The sequence below is a fragment of the Camelina sativa genome, chromosome 2 (assembly GCF_030686135.1).
Source record: "Camelina sativa cultivar CO46 ecotype springtype chromosome 2, ASM3068613v1".
Classification (NCBI taxonomy): Eukaryota; Viridiplantae; Streptophyta; class Magnoliopsida; order Brassicales; family Brassicaceae; genus Camelina; species Camelina sativa.
In genome coordinates, this window is record NC_141881.1 from 27267636 (window position 1) to 27290015 (window position 22380).

The 22380-nt window shown below is 35.6% G+C and overlaps 4 protein-coding genes and 1 long non-coding RNA gene across 13 annotated transcripts; 3 read left to right on the forward strand and 2 right to left on the reverse strand.

The window, feature by feature from the left end:
• Positions 1 to 8683: 8683 nt before the first annotated feature.
• On the reverse strand, positions 8684 to 10686 carry LOC104756383 (calcium-dependent protein kinase 11-like). Its single transcript, XM_019231311.2, has one exon. It carries the CDS (start codon positions 10251 to 10253, stop codon positions 8790 to 8792), a length of 1464 nt encoding a protein of 487 aa, XP_019086856.2. The 5' UTR covers positions 10254 to 10686; the 3' UTR covers positions 8684 to 8789.
• A 41-nt stretch (positions 10687 to 10727) lies between these two features.
• Positions 10728 to 13020, forward strand: LOC104736297 (uncharacterized). Of its 9 annotated transcripts, none has more exons than XR_759560.2 (10): positions 10728 to 10946; positions 11042 to 11084; positions 11186 to 11233; positions 11426 to 11479; positions 11562 to 11655; positions 11738 to 11899; positions 12010 to 12111; positions 12396 to 12496; positions 12580 to 12696; positions 12836 to 13020. It is a non-coding gene; the product is annotated as an uncharacterized LOC104736297 (long non-coding RNA). The 9 variants fall into 9 exon arrangements; XR_015583899.1 differs by having other exon boundaries at positions 11585 to 11655; positions 12580 to 12738; XR_759561.3 differs by having other exon boundaries at positions 11585 to 11655.
• A 1006-nt stretch (positions 13021 to 14026) lies between these two features.
• Positions 14027 to 15280, forward strand: LOC147949261 (uncharacterized). Its single transcript, XM_087470744.1, has one exon. The coding sequence runs from the start codon at positions 14027 to 14029 to the stop codon at positions 15278 to 15280; it is 1254 nt and encodes a 417-aa protein (XP_087326870.1).
• Positions 15281 to 17156: 1876 nt separating this feature from the next.
• On the forward strand, positions 17157 to 19044 carry LOC104736311 (uncharacterized). The gene is made up of 2 exons (XM_010456275.3): positions 17157 to 17922; positions 18503 to 19044. Exons 1-2 carry the CDS (start codon positions 17465 to 17467, stop codon positions 18723 to 18725), a joined length of 681 nt encoding a protein of 226 aa, XP_010454577.1. The 5' UTR covers positions 17157 to 17464; the 3' UTR covers positions 18726 to 19044.
• On the reverse strand, positions 19035 to 22188 carry LOC104726483 (serine/threonine-protein kinase BSK5). Its single transcript, XM_087471832.1, has 10 exons — positions 21857 to 22188; positions 21556 to 21764; positions 21282 to 21417; positions 20893 to 21026; positions 20649 to 20754; positions 20468 to 20553; positions 20146 to 20334; positions 19887 to 20051; positions 19620 to 19733; positions 19035 to 19533 (listed from the first exon to the last, which is right to left on the reverse strand). Exons 1-10 carry the CDS (start codon positions 21939 to 21941, stop codon positions 19285 to 19287), a joined length of 1473 nt encoding a protein of 490 aa, XP_087327958.1. The 5' UTR covers positions 21942 to 22188; the 3' UTR covers positions 19035 to 19284.
• Between the last annotated feature and the right edge of the window lie 192 nt (positions 22189 to 22380).

Sequence of the window (22380 nt, forward strand, 5' to 3'; positions counted from 1 at the left end):
TGGTAGAGGAGTGGGCATTGGATTGCAGTCGGACATCCCGGCTTGGTGTAGTATGTCTGTGGCATAGCCTCGTTGATGCAAAAACAGACCCTTTTGAATAGTTTCAATTTCTATTCCAAGAAAGTAGCGGGGAGGACCCAGATCCTTCATGGAGAACCGACTATTCAGAGCAGTGAGGAGTTGTTCCAGTAGAGAGTTGTCACTGCCTGTAAGAAGTATGTCGTCGACATACAAAAGTAACACCAAAGTCTTCTTCCCTTGTTTGCAGATAAATAGAGAGGGATCAGAGGTACTGCATTCAAAGCCAAAGTCTATCAGAAAGTTGCTAAAGGTATCGAACCAGGCTCTTGGCGCCTGTTTTAAACCATAGAGAGCTTTGGTGAGGCGACACACGTGATCTGGCCGTTCTGGATCAATAAAACCCGCAGGCTGAAACATAAACACTGGTTCCTGCAGTTCTCCGTGTAGAAAGGCGTTTGATACATCAAGTTGTTTGATTGGCCATCCTTGATTTGTTGCAGTGTCGAGGACCAACCTAATGGTTGTTGTTCTAACAACCGGACTGAATGTCTCGAGGTAGTCAAGACCCTCTTCTTGTTCAAAGCCTCTAGCGACAAGTCTGGCTTTCAGCGATGTTATCACTGAGGTTCAAGGATTTGACAGCAAGCTGCAGTCATACGAGGATTCCAATGCCGTCTCACCTCACGTCGCCTTCATGACTGAGAAAACAAACCCATGTGCTCCTCAGTTTTCTCCAAATCAGAGAGGTCGTGGTCGCTTTGGTCAGAATCGGGGCAGAGGAGGCTACTCTACAAGGGGTCGAGGGTTTCCACAACATCAAAGTGGTTCGACAACTCAAGGAGAGAGACCCGTGTGCCAAATCTGCGGACGCATTGGTCACACAGCCCTGAAGTGTTACAATCGGTTCGACAATAACTATCAGAGTGAAGTCACGACTCAAGCCTTCTCCTCCTTGCGTGTTTCGGATGATAGTGGGAGAGAATGGCATCCAGACTCCGGTGCTACTGCTCATATTGCCACTTCAACCTCTGCTCTTCAGGAATCAACGCCATATGAGGGTAATGATGCAGTGATGGTTGGAGACGGAGCATACCTACCAATCACACATATCGGATCCACCACTATTTCAACCTCTAAAGGTACCATCTCACTCAATGAGGTGTTAGTATGTCCTGCTATGAAAAAATCACTTATGTCTGTGTCAAAATTGTGTGATGACTACCCGTGTGGAGTGTTCTTTGACTCTAACAAGGTTTATATAATCGATTTGACCACTCAGAAAGTGGTGGCAAAGGGTCCTCGTGAGGATGCTCTCTATGTGTTGCAGAATCAGGAGCCTAAAGTGTTCTTCTCAAACCGTCAATGTGGAGCTGATGCAGAAACTTGGCACCGTAGATTAGGACACTGCAACTCCAAGATTCTACAACACCTTCAAAGTAGCAAGGAGATAGAAGTCAATAAGAGCAGAATGTCCCCTGTTTGTGAGCCTTGCCAGATGGGGAAGAGTACTAAGTTACAGTTTTTTTCTTCTGATTCCAGAGCTTTGAAACCCCTGGATCGAATCCATTGTGATCTTTGGGGTCCTTCACCTATTGTATCGAACCAAGGTTTCAAATATTATGCCGTTTTTGTTTATGATCACTCTCGCTTCTCTTGGTTCTATCCCCTGCGTTTCAGATTTTCTATCTGTCTTTGTTGCGTTTCAAAAGCTTGTTGAGAATCAGTACAATACGAAGCTTAAGGTCTTTCAGAGTGATGGTGGGGGAGAGTTTACAAGTAATGCCTTGAAAACTCACTTAGCTGAACATGGGATCAAACATCAAATATCTTGTCCCTACACTCCTCAACAAAATGGAGTTGCAGAGAGAAAGCAGAGACATCTGGTGGAGCTTGGCTTATCAATGTTGTTTCACAGTCACACTCCTCTCAGATATTGGGTAGAAGCCTTCTTTACAGCCAACTACCTTATCAATCTCCTCCCATCCTCAGTCCTTGACAACATGAGTCCTCATGAAACTCTTCTTCAACAGAAGGTTGACTACTCTTTTCTTAGAGTTTTTGGCTCCGCATGCTATCCATGTTTAAGACCAGTTGCAGAAACAAAGTTCGACCCACGATCCTTGCAGTGTGTGTTTCTAGGATACAACAATCAACACAAGGGGTATCGTTGTTTGTATCCCCCAACTGGAAAGGTCTACATCTCTCGTCATGTTATCTTTGATGAAGATACTTTCCCATTTCATGACAAGTACAAGCATCTGAATCCCAAATACCGATCACCATTACTGCAAGCTTGGCGAGCTGCAGAACCGTGTTCTACATCAGAAGAGACAATGCCTATCCAACCGCTGTCTACGCCAAAACCTCAACCTCCAGAACCTACAATTCCTGCACCAGAAGATAATAATCTGAATCCTGTCCCTGCAGAACCCACAACTCCTACAACTTTTGATACGTTTGCGTTTAAGAAAATTTAATTACTTTACACATTTAAGTATATTTAGTTAACTGGAATCATCTAACCGTCTCAGAGTTTTCACGCTGACTCCTCAGTCAACGAAACCCAAACAGATGAACATTTCCTTGTTCTTTCTTTTAACATCTAAATCACACTCTATTTCTGATTGGTTTATAGTTTATACAGTTGAGGCTATTTGCATGGAAATGTTTTACTACAAAACCAAGAGATTGCAGGAACAAAATCAGATGTGTACATACAATATTTTACTAGCAGACGAGCGACAATCTGAGGAGTGGAGCGGTGGGAATATGCGTGCAAGATGACCATCTGATTATAGACTCAGTGACATCAACATCCTGTAAATGCAGATTCTGGAACAATTCGCGGTGAGGAACAAGTCTTTGTGCCGAACAGAGCGTTGTGCCAATCAGGAAGCTGCATCAGATCACAGACGCTTGAGTTGCTGACATGGATGTGTGAGCTGACGTGGCAAGACGTGAGTGGATGTGATGATGCGTCAAGGAAGGCTGCTGACTTGGCGTCGAAGATAGAGACAAGATTGGACTTGGAGATATGGAAAATATTCTCTGCGAGAAATAAGGAAAGGATAAGCTTGAGAAGCAAGCAGTTTCCGTTTGCTTGGAGATATGAAGAATATTCTCCGCAAGAGTTAAGGAAAGGATAAAGCTGAGAAACAAACAGTTTCCTTATCCCGTGATATTTAGAGATTCGCCTTTCAGGGTTTATCAAGTCGTGTATATATATTCTAGGAGTAGGCCACGAGCCAATTTGAGCACTCTAGAATATGGATACAGTTGTAAACTTCGAAGCCACAAAGATAAGGCTTAGAAGGGGTGTTCCCAGTTCTCTGTGACGTTAATCAGGGTGGTGATTAAGTGCGCAGAGAATTGTTTTTCTTTCTCTTAGATCTATTCTGGTGAGAGTTTAGATAGAAAAGAGAGAGGGTTGGTTTTACTCTCTTAGATCTACACAGGGTGTTGTGTTAGATAGAAAAGAGAGAGTATCAGATTCATTCTTAGTCGGGATCAATCCTATTGGGTAGAATAGGTTGAGTAAGGACCGAGACAAAATTGTATCATTGTAAGAGATAAATTTTGTTAATAAGATTGAAGAGAAAAGCGTTGGATTGGCGCGTTCCAAGTGTAAATCAATGTGTTGTGTGTCTCTATACCCTTACACATCCACCACCAACTGATCTAGCTAGCTTTCCTAGTCCAATGGTCCGGTTCCTTTTCTTGAATAATCTGGTGAAATCAATGATCTCTTTAGGCTTAAGTCTAGAAGTTTTTCATCTGTTTCAATGATGTCACTGTTCTGTGCAGGACTGGCGCATTAGATTTTCATGCCTAAAGTAATTTTTTCTTTTGAACCTCTAAAGCAATTTTTTTTTTGAACCTCTAAAGACAAAAGTAAAATGAAAACACAAAGATGTATCAAATAAGGTTTTGAACTCTAAACATTTATGACTTTCAAACAGGTGTTAACCAACACACCACAACACAATTTTCAATATTGATGCCTTTAAAACCTATATATTTTCGTGATGATTAAAGCACCAGCTTCACGGGCTTTAGCCACGGCCGGGCCTGGTTCTGTGTTGTTGGTGGGCATGGGCTAAAAAAGGTAAAGCTTGGCATGGAGGGAACTCCAGTTGATGAGAAGCCAGCTGAGGTTAATTCCGGTTGTTTCCCATCAAAAGCTTGAACTTATTTTAATCATCCAATTCAATAGTTATCTCAAAACAAAGAAAAATGTTACTAATCACCGATTCAATTACATGCATCAAAGAAGATAAACTAAGGATTGAAATTTGCAGAAATGAGTATCGAGTAAATCAAAAGGAATGATTTTTCGACTTACCCATGATTGGATTAGACTCTTTTCGTCTTCCTCAAAACAAAAATAATGATTAAAATTGTCTAATTTTGGTTCAAACTAGTTAATTAGTCAACGCAATGCGTGGTTGTATGCATAATAGTTTTGATTATATTTCTTAAATTTTCTTAAACTAAAATATTGTTTTACTAATGTATAATCTCAAAAAAATTATACTAATGAATGAATCTCAAAAAATTTTATAGCAATTTCTCAAAATATACTAAATTTAAAATATATAAACTTTTCTATAAATCAAAAATTAACCAATACTATAAATCAAAAATTAGTACAAATTGATTATCTATATTAATATAAATAATAATATAGAAATTTAAACATTTTCCTAATATGAGAGAATCTATGTTTATGATCATGTTTTATAGAGGTTAAACATTGATTTAAAGATTTTTTTTCTTAATGACATTGTAAACATAAGACTGTAGTATAGTAAAATTGAATCAAATAAAATTATCAAAAAATTTAGTAACTACATATAAAATTATTGTATATAGAATATTCCTCATTTCAAAGTTTAAAGCAATTAAAATAATTAAAAAAATATTAAAATTTTACCAAAAACATTTTTTCTTGAAAGATAAATATATTAGTTGGAGAAATGAATGTAAAATTATTGGGTAGGAGTTACATTTGAGTTAAATGGGGTTAAATGCCTTTAAAAGTGGGTTAATTATAAATAAATATTTTATTTTATTTTTGACTTAAAAGAAAAGGAATACCAAGTGGCTCAATCAAAATTTAAACTTACACTTTTTGATTGTTTTGTTGATATAAACTCAACATTCACACATAATATTCCAAATTGAAAATATTAATTTTGAAGTGACAAACTAAATTAGTTTTTTTTTTTTTAAATTATATGAACTTCAATCTAAAGATTTTTTAAAACCCCAAGAATAACTTTAATCCTTTTGTTTTTTTTTTCACTCATCAATTTAATTTATAGTGCTAGATTTCATACTAATGGTTTCATCTTTAGAGGATTTTAGTTAAATGGTATTTTAATAATTATATATTTTCTATATTTCACTATTTTCATTTTGCTTAAATCAAGAAAATCAATTTTTTTTATAATTAAGTTCTTTTTGTTTTCAAAAACCTCAAATCTTAAATAATATAAATATTATATTGATCTTTACATATTTATCTATTGGATCACAAAAAAATAGACTTTACAAAATAAAATAGCCTTTATAAATGGATAATTATATTGATCATTCTAAATTATTAAAAATGATACAAGAATATGTGAGATAACTAGAGTACATAATAGAGAATTAGAGATGAATATTTTCAACTTCATGACCTTATTGTGTGGTGAATATTGTCAGAGTATGAAAAATAATAACTTATAAGATGCTAATCTAAAATAGATAATGAAGATAAACTTTTTAAAACAGATTCTCAAATAAACTTGATTTTTTGTTAAAAACTTGATTTTTTGTTAAAACCAACATATGTGAATTTAAATTTAGCTATAGAAATTTTAAAAATAAATATGAATAGATTAGAAATGCAAGAAATATAAAAGAAATTTTTTATTTTTATAAAAATAAAATAAAAATTGAAAACAATGTTAATTATATATAATACTTTCTAAATTAAAATATAGAATCAAACTCTTACAACACATATTAGATATAACAACATTTGATATTGGTGAGAGAGAAGGAGAGAATGATTACTTATAAGATGATAATCCAAATTAGATAATAGAGATGAATCTTTAAATATAAAAACAATGTAAAATATATATATCATGTAGTCTCTAAAATTAAAATTTAGCATTAAAATTTTACAATGATATTTTATTTGGTTTTTTGTAACCCATATAACAAAGATAAGAAATTGAATACATAAAGAAAATGATTTGAGATATTGTGGAAGAGAATGAGAGAATGTGAAAATAAGAAAGTAAAAAATGTCAATATGAGAGAATGAGACAATGCTTATTTATATGATAAGAATTGATGGAAGTTACATTTAGAATTATTGGAATTACAAATATTATTTATTGTGTTTGAATAAAATTAAGTGGTAGAATATGATTAATACATAATTTATTTTATTTTCAGTTATAATTTTATTTTAATGTATGAATTAAATGTATTGTGTTAATTGAGTTTTAAATATTATTTAAAGCAATGAAACAATTAGAAAACAAAAAAAAATTAGAAAGTATTAAATGAAAATCAACCAATAAAGAGAGATCAAAACGTTACTTTTATATACAGTAGAACCTCTATAAATTAATACTCTTTAAATTAATACTCGCTATAAATTAATAAATTTTTGCGGTCCCGAGTTAGGCCGGTGTAAAAAATGATACATTTTGATAAATTAATAAGATAATATTTTTTTTAGAAATCCTATGTAAAAATATATAGTCCCATCAATATCATAAATTAATAATCAAATAATATTAATATATATATATATATCTAAGAAAATCTAGTAAAATACTGAAATATGACTCTATTGTTGTTTGCATATTCTTGAATTTGCATTCTTATTGGAGCTCATCTCTAATATCTTTCATTGTCGTCTTCTCAAATCGCATCCAAAAATTACGAAGAGTTCTAAATGCGATAATTGCTTCTTTATATGTAATTGATTCTAAAATTACCGCAATATCTTATTCGACTTCATCATTACCATAAATGCTAGTAGAAATTTCTTCTAAACTCTAAACTTCTAACATCTATTATTTTTACCTAAACTCTAAACTTAGCAATTACAATAGACAAGATTATAAATTAAGAAAACTATGAAACTATGAAAATTAAAAATCTCTTCATAAATTAATATTTTATTAATTTATCGATAAATCAATAATTATTAATTTATCGATAAATTAAAATCTCTTTAAATTAATAAAATTTCATGGTCCCGACCTTATTAATTTATAGAAGTTCTACTGTATATGATTATCAAGAATCTGTGTTTAAAGAAGCTGAAAACAAAAATGGTTGCGTAAATCAAAGAAATCTAATTTGCAAAAATGATCCCTATATTTTCCATTTCATTGATTTAGAGTCAAATAGTTTCCTGAAAACAACAATTTTCCACACCAAACGATTCGTTTTAACAACTTTTTTTTGTCTTCTTCAGTTCAACCTCACCACTTCACACTTGCCATTGTCGTCGTCCTCTCTTCTCTTCTCAAGCTTCCATTTTCTCATGATTTGATACATATCTGTTATTTTTGACTAATTCCATCGGTTAGATTGAGAAATTTGGAGGAGGAGGAGGATGACGACGATAGAAGGGTTGTTAATGGGTGGGGATTGGAAGATCATTCAGAAGAAAGAGAGCTTCTTCTCTCCCCTGCTACATGGTTTCCACACCAGAAAAGGTTCCAACTTTGTCTTGTATCTCTGGTTTTGTAGAGCTCTCTCTCACTGTGTAACCTTGATTATTTGGCTTTCATGCTCCAGTTGAGACTCAACTCATTTCTATCCAATAGTTAGTTTAGGTGGAAAAGCCAACAGCTTTAACACAATTGATAATTGAATGTTGTTTACTTGGTGTTAATCACCAAGTTGTTTTTGAATCCTTAGATATATATCATATATGCAACTTTAGTCAAATCTGTTGTCATCCAAGTTTCAGGAATCTAGCTTTAGATACTAGATTATTATTTATTTAGGAGAAAAGGTTTCAACTTTTGTATCTCTGGTTTTGTAGAGGTCTCACTGTGTAACTTAAACACTTGGTTTTCATGCTCCAGTTGTTATCAGGATTTTGACATGGCTGGCTTTAGATACTAGCAGCCTAGTTCTTTAGGTGGAAAGCTAACAGCTTTAACTCCATTTTGGCAAATTATTGATCATCATTTGCATTTGTTTCTATACTTGATTTTACATTTCTCTAATTTTTGTGACATGGTGTAGCTTGAACTGGTCGGAGCTCAATCTTTCTAGATAAATATAATTGTCATGATTGCGTTTAAGTTGTTAGCTTTCCACCTAAAGAATATGGTATCTTGACCAATAATAGTATGATATACATTTTTTGCATCTGTTTTCTAGAGTTCGTTTTATCTTTCTCTAAGTTTTTGTGACATGGTGTTATGCAGGAGGATACGTTGTACAGCCAGATAAATTTCCAAATTACGTAGTCCCTCATCTCACTAAGGTTTTTCATTACACTTTCTAAACTCTTTTGTTCCTTTTGTCTTGTACCATTTGCCTTGGACAATGATGATCAATGGTTTGAGGAAAGTGGGGAAAGCAGATTTAGCAATGAAGCTAATAAATGAATAGCAAACTTAAAGATTGGTTATGAGAGAATATGGCTAGTGTTAAAGAAAATTTAATTACATTACACAACTAAGTAGTTTTAGTTAACTGGAACCCACACTCTATTGGTTTATACAGCAGGAACAAAATCAGAGTACATACAATATTTTACTACTGATAACAGTTATCTTCTTTCTTTTTGCTGTGCAGTCCTGACATTTTTGACCAGTTAATTTCCTCTTTCCCTTCTTCGTCTCTGACTTTCCTGCTGCTTCCGTCTGATTCTCCCCTGCTTCCTCACGCCTATCAAGTTGTGAAGAAGAATCTGGTGACCTCTTTGGGCTTGAGTCTCCAAGTTTTCCAGCTGAGGGTTGGTTCCCATCAAAAGAAAACCCACCAAAACCGGAATTTGGCAGTGTGTTGTTATCAGCAGCAGGTAAGAAAGACGAGAATGATGATTTGCAATCTAATTGTGCCATGCTACTAAAGCTAGAATCTTGTTCTCGAGATACACATTGTGTGGAGAAAGACGAGAATGATGATTTGCAATCTAATTGTGCCATGCTACTAAAGCTAGAATCTTGTTCTCGAGATACACATTGTGTGGAGAAAGAGCATCCACCATCATTCTCCAATCCTTCACAGCCAAACCCATCCTCCTGATCATATCCTGATTCAGATAATTGCTCCATCCACCACGGGTGAGCTAGTACTTCATCAGCTGTTAACCTTTGGGAAGGATCAACACAAAGCATCCCCCAGATCAAATTCTTGGCGTATGAAGTTATATGGTCCCATGGCTCTTCAGAAAAACTCAAATCTGCAGCCCCCACAGCATCAAAAATCTCTGAGTCAGTCTGTCCCCAAAAGGGAGGTACTCCACTGAGAAGAATGTACAAAATAACGCCTGCACTCCATACATCAGCAGCTTGGTTATAATATCCCCCTGACAACACTTCAGGGCCAACGTAAAAAGGACTGCCAACTGTGCCGCTCAACTTTTCCCCAGGCTTTATAAAGGTTGCGAGCCCAAAATCAGCCAGTTTGATAGGAGATGAAGAAGACATTGTGGCCATAAGAATGTTCTCAGGTTTCAAATCTCTGTGGACAACACCGCTATCGTGACAGAACTTGACCACTTGCATCAATTGCTTGAAGAGCACCCTAGCATGGAACTCCGAATACTTTCCAGATTTCTCGATCCTGTCAAAAAGCTCACCGCCTGCGCATAGTTCCATCAGAAGATGCACGGAATCTTCCTCCTCGTAAACCGCTTTAAGATTCACAACGTTTGGGTGCCGCCCAGCTAACTTGGCCATAATAGCAATCTCGAGTTCGATACTATCTATGTCGTCTTGAGTAACAAGTGTGTCTTTAGAGATGGACTTGCAAGCAAGCCTCTCTCCAGTGAACTTATCAGAACATACTCTGACGACACCAAACTGACCACAGCCTAATTGTTCCCCAAGTAAATATCGATCTTTTAAGTTGGAAACGTTTACAGGATGAGGAGGGTTGAGAATGGTTTCTTCATCAGTAAGGTTTGCAACTTTAAAGCAATTTTTGGAGAAGTCAAATAAAAGCGGGCTCGTATTCTCCTTATCCATACCCATATCTTCAGCGCGCTAGCGATAATAAATCTTATAGTTTGCAAAATTTACAGCCCTATAATACCCCAAACTAGGTCTAATCTGGCAAGCGATCAAATCTACTCTTCGGTTGAAACCGTACGTAAGCCCGTCGAAGAAACCTAAAGAATATGAGATCTAATCTGGCAAGCGATGTCTTTGTTTGCGAAAGAGTAGTGTGAGAATCGAATCACGTCGAAGAAGAAACGAAGGAGAATAGGTTGCAGCGAAGAGACCCTAAAACCCAGTCCTCTCTCTTGGCTTCTCTTTCAAATTAAAATTGTCGTGTCAAATATTTCCTTTTTTCTCTCTTATATAAGTAAATTCTCTCATTCTTGTCTGTATATGATTTGAGTAATTAATTTTCCTTTTTTTTTCTTTTTAATGTAAATAAAAATTAAAAAAAAAGGTCCTTTTTCTCTTTTATATTTATTTTTAACAACATAAAAAAAAAAAAACACATCTGGCCCGTTTATAAATATCTCTCTCTCTCTGAGAAATCACAACAACAGCGACATCAGTCAATGGTATACAATCATCGTCTTCACCATCACGTAAGTAAGATTAAACGTACGATCACCGTATCTTCTCTTCTAACTCTCAAAATCGGAGGACTTTGTTTGTTTTTTTCCATGGCGTTTCATCTGATTTGACTGACGAAGACCAAAGTAAAAAAAGGTTTCAACTTTCTTGGGGGTTTTTTTTTTTTTTTCTAGGGTTTTCACTAATATATGGCTCTTACAAATTAATGATGATTCTGTTTCTATGTGCAGGTCGGTCGGGGAGATGTTTCGATTAAATATTTGGGGATTTAGGGTTTGTTTTCTGGTTTTCTCTTTTTATTAGGTTTCTTTTTAATAAATTCCGAATTGACAATTAACGATGGTTTCTTCTTCTAACTCTATATATGTGTGCAGATCAGAGATGGGTTTGAAGATTGATGAAGAAGACTCGGACTACTCAAGGTTTTGAATCCATAAGCGAATACTGATACTTTGGTTTTGTTTGTTCTTGTTTCTATATATGGATTGGATGGACGAGAGATATATATTATATGGTTCACATTATTACGGATGATTGATGCTTTTTGAGTCTCATAGCTTAATGACTCTGTTTTATCAATCTATGGAGTAACTCCTTTTTATTTTCTCTTGCAGGAATTTCATCTTTGCTTAAACAATATGACATCTTCAATTGTTTTAACGAAAGAGGTATGAAGAAGCTTTTTCACTTGGATTTATGGTTTAAAAAAACTAATGATGGGTGGTTCTTAGAATCGTTGATGTGGTGCAGATGTCGTTTTGGTGTCTTTGCAGGTGAGGAGGACTTTGTTTGTTTCCATGATGTTTCTTCTACTCTCATTTGATTTGACGGACAAATAATAAAGGTATTAAGTTCTTGGGCTTTATTTATGGTTTTCACTTTAACTCTTACAAATTTAACAATGGTTCTTCTACTTCTATGTGCAGACCCGGTGAGATGGTTTGGAGAATAATGTTTCATAACAGAAACTTGGCCGGCGTGCGTGCTCACAGAGTAACAAGATGAAACTGATTCTATAGTGATTGATGCTCTTTTACTTTATACAATACGTCTTCCTCCTTTTCCACTTCAAATTTCTACATCCATAAGTGAGTCTAAATTTAGATTTCTACATGTGGGATTTATGGTTTGAACCTTGGCTCTTATTTCAGACTTAACAAGACTAACGATGGTTCTTATAATCGTTAATATGGTGCAGGTGTCGTTTTGGTGTCTTTGCAGGTGAGGATCTGAGGAGGACTTTGTTTGTTTCCATGCTGTCTCTTCTACTCTCATCTGATTTGACGACGAAGTAATAAAGGTATGAAGTTCTTGGGGTTTATTTATGGTTATAGGTGTTGCTAGCTTCTCCAGATGGAGTTATAAGGTTCCCTTTCATCCAATGGAAAAATTCTCTTCATGATCTGTAACTAATCTCAAAATCCTCTCTGCCTTTCTCTGTTTTGTTCTGTTTCAAGTTTACTCAACCAATAATTTTCCTAGAGTTGTGGACACCACCTTTATCAACACTTATGCAGCTGTAGTTCAGACTTTTGGGATTTTCTTGTTATCTATTTATCAACACTTTTTCACTTGGATTTTTAGATCAGAGATGGTATGAAGAATGATGAGGATCGGTGGAGGACTTTGTGTGTTTCCATGGTGTTTCTTCTACTCTCATCTGATTTGACGGCCAAGTAATAAAGGTATAAAGTCCTTGGGGTTTATTTATGGTTTTTACTTTAACTCGTACAAATTAACAATGGTTCTTCTAATTCTATATGTGCAGACCGGTGAGATGGTTTGGAGGATAATGTTCCATTACAAAAACTTGATCGCCGTCGTGCTCACAGTGTAACAAGATGAAACTGATTCTATAGTGATTGATGCTCTTTGATTCTACAAAGTACGTCTTCCTCCTTTTCAACTTCAAATTCTCCATCCACAAGTGAATCTAATCTCCTTTATCCCTAATTTTTATTCTTTGTTACACAATTTTAGATAAGAGACTGATTTTTTTTTTTCTTTCGTTCCAATGGTTATAGGTGTTGCGTAGCTTCTCCAGGTGGAGCTATAATGGAAAAAATGCCAAATCTTTTTTTGTTTGTTTTATAACTTCTGCTGGTCCAAAGTCTCTTTCTAATGTCAGCAACTCGGCATGTTTTATTTTTTTCCTCTACGCTCCAAATTCCCCTTCTTTTAAAGCTAAAGGGGTCATTATTATTTCTAAGTTCCTCTGGTCTGGCTCATAAAAAAAAAATGACCAAAAATTAAGTTTGCCATCATACAAGAACAATCCCACTTATTACCAACCCAAAGAGAATGATTTGATGAGAGACCAAACGCTTAATTAAGCAAACAATTTAGAGAGAGTTATTGTACTATGTAGCAAACGTTAAGAGAAATACGTCTTTCATGTTTCCTCAGAATAATACCAAATATAAAGAAGATGAGAGGGAGGAACTAAAAAGGTTTGAAAGTTACTCACTCACTCATCATCTTCGTCGTCTTCAATGTCATCAAACTCAGACTCATTCGCAGATTCACTTTGCATCTGCATATCCTATAGCCATTGCCAAAAAGCTAGTCATATATAGTCTGAGACAGGTACATATAAGCGGAGATTATATTGGTTCAGGAGCCACTTAGCTTTCTTCAGCTGCATCAGTTAACTACATTCTTCCGCAAAGGAGGAAGCAATTCATATATGTGCTTGGACCATTCATGTTTCACAGAGAGAAGAGTTTGAGTTTCGTACGTCGATGAGAGATAATCAAATAAAGCCTGCAAAGACACAAAGACAGAAGCGTTAGTGAATTTGAACACAGAGACTTAGAGAGAAGAGTTTCGTCGCTGATGAATGTGAGATGACGATCGAGAGAGCTAATGATGGAGAGCAATTTAGTGTTTTTTTTTGTTAACTGTGATTAAATTATATAGATACATAGTTGATATATTATACTACACGGAAACAAAAAGGAAAACTACAATTAGTGGAAAAATCCCCAACGGTTAGATTAATAAACGCGTATCATCATCATTGAATGAAGAGAAGATACACTTCAAAAACAAAAAGGAAATTAAACCTCAGATATGGAAATATTCTCTATATAATAACCCTAAGCCGTGTTGTGTTTTACACTAATTCTCAAAGTTTGTTATTTTTTTCTCTCTGTCAAGAAACTAAAGCTTCTTCTTCTTTTATTTTTTGTTTCTCTGTAAACAAACAACGTACAATGGATAATTCCGGAACGCAAGCCATTGAGACGATGGAAGAAGTTGATGCGCTGCTCAAGATGACTGAGACACTGAATCCATGGGAACAGACAAAGTTTAGATCCTCGACTCAAGACTTTAGGTTCGGTATAATCGGAAAGACTGAATTTAATAGTCTCGTCTCTAGGTTAAAAGACAATCTTCGTGATGCAAAGATTGATGAGAAGAAGACGATAGAAGAAAACGCAAGAACCGGTCCACGGATTAGGGTTAAACCATATGGTCATAACCCTAAAGAAGATGTTACAAATCATGGCATCGATAAGGAGAGGAAGATGGAAGTCCATTCAGAGGTGAAAGAGAAGTTGAGTGACTTATTGAAGGCCATCGAGGAGACGCTAAGTCCGAGGCAGATGAGACTTTACACTTCCTTGTGCAAAAAGTTTCAGTCCCATAGAATCGGATATGGCACATTCGTGACAAATCTTCTAGTGTTGATCGAGGAAAAGAAGAGTCTTTATCATCGCTTCATACGATTTGCCAACGGTACTGACAAAGAAGAAGAACAAGAAGATGAAGTTGGAGAGACCCGACACGGTGAAGACACACTTGGTGATCCAAAGATTGGAACATGTCCTGACTTTAGGGTTGAAGTTGAGGAGAACTCGCAATGGGATAAGACCAACTTGGAGGTAAAGAATAAGAAAAGAATCTTGTCTCCAAAGGATACGAACCTCCCTCTGAAGAAAAGGAAAAGGTCTGATCCTCAACGACGAGTGACACCTAACTATAGGCTTATCCCCGAGGAGCTACGGTCACCGGTCTCAGACCCGGTACTGAACAACACGTACAGTGTTGTGAAGAGATATGATTTTGAGGGAGGTAAGGTGCTAACCGGAGTCGAAGAAGAGATGATTAAATGCGAAGATGAGATGTACGAGGCGGATATGTTGATGAGTGCTTTGAGAAGTGCAGTGGAAAGTGTGGAGAGAGTTATGAGGGAAGAGATGAGAGTGGAAGATCTTGGTGTGAAGTTTTACAGATGCGTTGAAAGGTTATATCGCAGAGACATGTTTGAAACAGTGAGAGAAGATCACCATGGAGCTTTACCTGTGATCATATTACGGTTGAATCAGAAACTAAGTGAGCTCACGGTTGCTCGAGAAAGCTGGAAACGTGGCTGGAAGAAAACTTTTAAAAGACTTTCTCCAACGCAAAAAGATTCTGATGCACAAAAATCTCAAGTGCATGAAGTGAAGGAAACAACAATCTGATTCAGGGTTCTTCAATGTAATTTTTAATTAGATTAATTTGGTTTTTGTTTTGTTTGGTTTTGGCTTGTGTTTAATTGTGGGATGTGGACTATGTGCTAAACTTGGTGACAAAAAACAACTATGTGAAATAGATTTCAGAATGCAATTTCAATCGGTTACATTTGGTTTTGGTTTAGCTAGTTGCGTACAACAGTCCTTAATAAACTCGAAACAGAACAAAATAAAGAAATACAGAGGATTTGGAGATTACTTACATAGTTTAAGAAGAAGATTTTATTCCATCGTATAATGCAGATGAGAGTTGGACCTGCAAAAAAACCTGCATCAAATTACAGAACAAACTGGTTTAGTTTAGTTAAGTTTTCTATTTTGAAGTACAAATATAGCTTAGACCTTGTGAAACTAGATGCATTGCCTTGTTGTTCACTGCTTTTTCAAAGGTCAGAGCTTTATAATTGGGTGTTAAAAAGACCTTGTCTTGTTTACATGAATCAGTTCTTGTCGTTCCACCATGACTAAAACATTGTTTTTGTTTCGAAAGAAACCAAAAACCTTCTTCAACACTCATCGAATTGTTTGAAAGTCGTATATAAAAAAGATCTATGTAAATGTAACTATACAAATATATATATATATATAACCTAGTGAAAATCAAATATAATTGAGAAGAAGAAAATAAAAAGAAAATAGAAGAAAGAATTCTAAAGAGTTTTTGAGATAAATGGTCAATAATATAATTTAATAGTGTCAATTAATGGAAAAAAAAAAGAGATAGGCACATTGACACTATTAATTTTACTCATCTTATAAAGGATAGAGATGAAAAACATATGTATTTTAATTATTTAAATAGAATACAATTTTTAAAAATAAATTTACATTTTTTAAAGCCAAGTACTGTATAAAAATAAAACAGAGTAACTTTTTCAAATTGATGTTTATCTTCTATAGTATTTTATTTTTCTTTACGACAAAATTATTAAAGAAACGATGAGTTTCCTTCCAGCCAACATTGTTTACATCCTGACACAGCTACTGACATTGACAGTGATTTCTGTGTTTAGGTGTTTTTTTTTTTAAAGCCCCTAAACTTTTTAACATTTTCAATATGATCTCATGTTTATATACTTTTCAATGAAACCCTACACTATTGCATCCAACTGTATATATATATATATATGATGTTCACAGTTCAACAACCCACTTCAATCAAAATCAGTTTAATCTTGCATTTTTCTTGGATATCATTTTTTTAGTATCAATAATTAAACAATCCAATTTACAGAAGTAATGTAGAATGAAACTTTATATAGACAATCTAATTTATAGAAGCAAAACTATATAGAGACAATCCAATTTATAGAAGCAAAGTAGTTTGTTTTTTTTCATGATAAGACTAAAGTACTAAATAAAGTAGGAATTGTTGGAAGTACAATCTAACTTGTTGAAGAAATCAAGGAAAGTACTAAACAAAATAATCAAAAAACGCTTTTTCCATTCTCTTCTATTAATGTTTTTAACTTTAAAATAACTCTCAACTTTAAACTTGAAACTCACATGTTTAATGAAGTTAACAACTTAAGTAAGGGCAACTTCAATAAGAAATATATGAGTTTAAAAAAAACCATTTTTATACAATGAAAAAAGTACAATTGTAAAAAATAAAATTAAGTTGAAAAACAATGTAGAATCATGAGTTTAAGAATCCGTACCACGGGATCTAACAATGTTAAAAAAAGCACCAACCTTGTTTTGAAATATCTTCCAAACTTGAGGGAGACAAAAACAAAACAACATGTAAATTTTTGTTTTTTTTTTATATTTATTTTCCTTTAAAAAAACAAATAATAATTAATAGTTAAAAAAAAAAAAAAACAGAACAGAAGCTGCTCTTTTGTCCAAAGCTTCTTCCTTTCTCTTTCTCCAACAACACTTCTCTCTCTCTCTCTCTCACTCTGCAACTTAAAATTAAAAACAAAAAAAAAGAAGTAATAAATTTTGCAATAAACCCTTCAAGACAAAATTAGCTTTTTGTTTTTCTTTTCTTTGTTTTTCTTTTATTTTATTTTTATTTTGTAATTTGTATTCCTCGTAAAACCCATGAGTTGAGTGACCCCTTTGGTTCCTCCTCTTCTTTGCTTTTAATCCTCCCCAAGAAGAAGAAGAAGAAAAAAATAAATAAAAATGCCTTCTTTTGCCTTTGGATCTCATCACCATCTGTCGAATCCTAGAGACTCGCCCTACTCCGTCGAAATTAGCCCCGACGGTGGCTCCTCAGACTTGGATTCTTTGTCTGAGGTCGATTTAGAGAGCGGCTGTGTTCCGGCGCCGGAGAAAAAGCTGCATTCCGGTGGTAAGAAGAAGAGGACAAGGAGGAGAAAGAGGAAAAAGAAGAAGAAGAAGAAGAAGAAAAGTGGTAGAGATTGCAGGATCTGTCATCTTCCTTTAGAGATTAATCAAGAAGCTGAAGAAGATGAAGAAGTTGAAGATACTGATGATGATTCTGATGAAGATGGAGAAGACGAAGACGAAGAAGAAGAGTATTATGGTTTGCCTTTGCAATTAGGTTGCTCTTGTAAAGGTGATTTGGGTGTAGCTCATAGTAAGTGTGCTGAGACTTGGTTCAAGATCAAAGGAAACATGTGAGTTTCTTTCATTTCTCTTCAAGACTTTATTTCTTATATTTACATTTATTCTATTTTCTGCAAAATTCTACAGATTCTTTGAGAATTTTTTTTAGTAAAGGATGGAACTTTATGAGGAAACTAAAGTATTTGCTTTTATGTACTTTGAGTTTTTTTTCTTCATTGTCTGATTTTTAGAGATCCATATAGTTACTTCTAAGAAAGATTGTCTACTGAAGCTGGAATCTACAGTTTTTGTGGCCACCAATTATTCAATTTGTGTCTCATGTGTTGTCAACTTGTGTCTTATGTTCTTATTCGGTTTGGTTCCTGTGATTTGCTTCAAAATTTTCACTTTTTAACTAGCTTGATTCTGCAGCTGCATTGAGAATCTTGCATTCTCTATTGCTGAGACATTTTGATTCTTACCAATCTCAATTATAACCATAGCTCTGTTTAGCTCCTGTTTTGCATCTTTGCTCTGTCTTAGACTCTTAAGGCAGTAGAAACCGGTTGGAGTTAGATCTATTTTCTTGTGTGTTTAGAAGCTGAAGTGGGTCTCTAAAGGCTATACTGATAAGGCATTATCTATGAGCAGGACATGTGAGATATGCGGGGCAATGGCTCTAAACGTGGCTGGCGAACAGTCGAACCCAGAGAGTACTGCCTCTGCCCATTCACAAGCAGCTGCAGGACAACCTCAGACTCAGACAGAGCCACGGGGAATCTGGCATGGTCGTCCTGTTATGAACTTCTTACTTGCCGCTATGGTCTTTGCCTTCATTGTTTCTTGGCTGTTTCACTTCAAAGTCCTCAAGTGAAACGTTTTCCATCTCTCTCTCTCTTTTCGCCCACCTGCACGCGCTCACTCTTCTCCTGTTCTTGAGTTGCTTGTTGCAGTCGCTGGATCAATCCCTCCTGTTGCTTGATTGTTCACACGTTTTGTAGCTGTAAAAACTTGGTAGTGTTTAGATTGTTTGTGACTTGTGAGATTTTACATCTTGTATCATATTGCTCTGCTCCGGCTTGGTGAAACCTCTGCGTAACCAAGAGGGTCTTAGCTCTATTGGTTTCAGAAACAAACACCTTTGCCTTTGAAGACTGGTAAAAGATAAAATACTGGACAATAGTTGTGTTTAATCTCCACTCTTTAAGTTATATTCAAAGAAGATATCACATTTAAGGATCTCGGACTTTTTAAATGAGAAAGATCATTCTTTCCTTGTTTCAAGATACATTTGAATCATATCTTCAAATTGGAAACCACAAATTCAAGATAATGATTCAAGAAAGAAAGAAAAAAGACAATGAGGCTCTCTCAGGATCCAATCAGAAAACGGAGAAGGCGAAAGAGAGAAGAAACCTATACACTTGAAGTTTTCAGTTTCTGTTGTTCTGTTTCTTGGCTTCCAAGGAGGTTCCATCTTTTAGCGTTTCGCAAGCATCTTTATCCATTCCAAGGCTGAAGAGAGCAGCAGCCTGAAGATAGAAAGCCGTTGGCCACTCAGGAGACACTACTTGCGCCTGCATTGCATCACCAAGAGCCTCTTGAGGCATGTTGCTCATCAGATAACACAAACACCTCCTTGCAAAAACTGTTGGCGATACCATTGTGCCATCTTCGATGAACTGCAGATATAATAACAGAACACAGAAAATACGGACTGAGTGGAGTTTTCTTGTATCAAGAAAGTAACCGACTTCACGTTTCTTACCTGTGTGTAACATTCAACGGCGGTGACAAAGTCCTTGCCTTTGAACGCAGCATCTCCTTGTTTCTTGGCGTTTAGAGTCTCCTGAATTTGGTCGGTCCACACTTGGAATGACAGCTGCATTGCAAATGAAACAGCGATCATCTAGTTGAATTTATCAGAGTTTAAGGATGGAAGACTACAGAACATAGTTTTTTCTGTAACCAAGCTCCACACTTTCTGGTCATTGACCTCGTAGAAGATGAAGAGGCTTCTTCTTCATATACATACCTCATTTGCTACGCCCTCGTCGTCTTTGTATCCAATCTTTTCAAGAATTTCATGTATCGCAGTGAGATCAAGTCTTGAACAAGCGTCGCCAAGAGGGGTTAACGAAGTTGTTTCCTTTGGAGTAGCAGCTCCATGTGGTATACCCATTAGCACATAAGACGGAACCTGAAGAAAACACCAAAGATACAAATTAAGAAGAAGATTCAGAAAGACTTGAATGGTTGATACATAAAAGGAAGGTGATTTAGTGAGCCCATACATCAGTTTCCTTTTGAAGAGGAGCAAGTGAGGACACAAGAGATTTCACATTTGGCCTTTCACGAGCTTCGTACTGCAAACAACGGGAAGCTAAGCGAACCAAATCGGTTCCATCATCGTTTGAGAAATGACCATCAAGACACGAGTCCATCAGCATCAGGAAGTTCTTCCCACGAATCAGATCAAGCGCCTGCAGAACAATGGTAGAGCATATGAATGGTACAGTAACATGTTTTGGGTTCAAGGAGAAGAAGCTTATAGATAAAAAACTTCTTCGCAAAAGAAGTTGAGCCATGTTTGGTGCGTCTGAATTGTGAACTTACATGGCTTGGTGGTATGTGTTTGCCACTGAGAAGATCTAGCAACAGCGTTCCAAAGCTGTAGACCACGCTCTCCGGAATCACTCTCCCTAAGAGATTAATAAACACACAGTAAATCAATATAATAACTTGTTCAAACATGAAAACTATCTTGACGCCAATGCATCTCATATCAGTCACTGACCTGTTCTTAGGTATTCAGGAGGTGTGAAAGCCAAATTTGTACTGTAACTCTTCCCATCCCTACTATTCTTCATAAGACCGAAGCAAGATAATCTAGGGTTACCATCCTGTAATCAAGATTATAGAAACATTATCAGAACCCCTAAACAGCAACTTATATGAAAAGAGAAACATAAACCTAATCACAATAAAAAAAAAAAAAAAAAAAAAGAGATATGAGAGATGATAGTAAGCTAGAGATGGACCTGATCAAACAAGATTCTGTAAGCATTAAGATCATGGTACAAGGCGCGACCTTTGGCGCTGCAATACTCAAGTGCTTGTGCAAGATACAAAGCCACTCTCACCCTCATAGACCACTTCATTGGCTGGCTATCCCCTACATATCGTTATCACACATTATTAAGTTCCACCACTACTTTCCAAACAATCATCTATAGCCAAATATGGAAATCTCACAATATAGCACCAGTGCTATAAAAACAATGATTTAAGTCTTAATCTTTTGTTCAACAATATAGAACCAAAAACAGAAATTTCCAACTAAAGGCATAGAGACCAGACAAAAGAGGATCAAACCAAACAAAATAAACAGTAGCTAGCTACTCTCTTAAGAAATGATGAAAAGGCTTACAGTGGAAGAGATGCTTAGAGAGAGTTTCAAAAGGCATAAACTCAGCAACTAACAATCTCTCGTCTCCTTCACAACAGAATCCAATCAAGTTAGCCAACCTCTCATTCCTCAACTGCCCCACAGCTTTTGCTTCCTCCTAAAGAATCAATCAAATGAAACAGTAAACAACAACAACAACAACAACAATATCCTCACCAATTCGATTTTGGAACTGTAAATGATAAACCCATCAAGTGATAAGAGCAAAAGGAATCAACTTTAAGAGAGTACGTACAAGGAATTGACGAGTATCAGGCCAAGCGGATCTATTGAAGCGTTTAACAGCGATGCATCGGTCATCTTCAAGCCTTCCTTTGTAGACAACATTGGGAGCTTTAACCCCGTGCTCAGAAACGATACTGTCAGTAGAGAATCCACTGGTAGCAGCTCGTAGTTGGTCGAAACTGAACTCCGTAAACGACGGCAAATCGTCCGTACCGTTCTCTGTCAGGAACCAAAAAAAAAAAACTCAAACTTGGTTAAGCAAAGAGAGAGAGAGAGAGAGTGATGAGAATGGTACAAAGTAAGGAAGAAACCTAGATCAGAAGCTTCGTTGGGAGATGATTTGAGATGGGTCGGCCACCAACAACAGAGAGAGAGCTTAGAGCAACGAGGTCCCATTTTGGGTTTTTTACAAAGCTCAATCAAAGATGATTTCTTCTTCCCTAAAACCCGAGAAAAAGCAAAAACACCTTTTTTTTTTTGGGTGTGTGAGGCTCTCACTCAGTCACTTTCTGAGAGTTTAAAAAGAGAAGACGAAAGAGAGAGCCAAAAAAGGTTTTTTTTTTCTGGAATGAAAAGGAATCTGCGGAGAAAAGAAAAAAAGAGAGTGAGAAAAATTTATATAAGCGGACGAAGTGGAGAAGACAGTGGTGAAATTAATAAAAAGCATAATAATGATAATAATTATTTAATTATTTTGATAAGTGTTTTTTTTAATTGTGGATCCAATGTCTCTCTCTCTCTCTTATCTTATCATTTATCACTTTTTTTGTCTAAATGTGGAATAATTAATTATTTTTCAAAACTTTTTTTTGACTGAGAAGACTATTTTGTTATC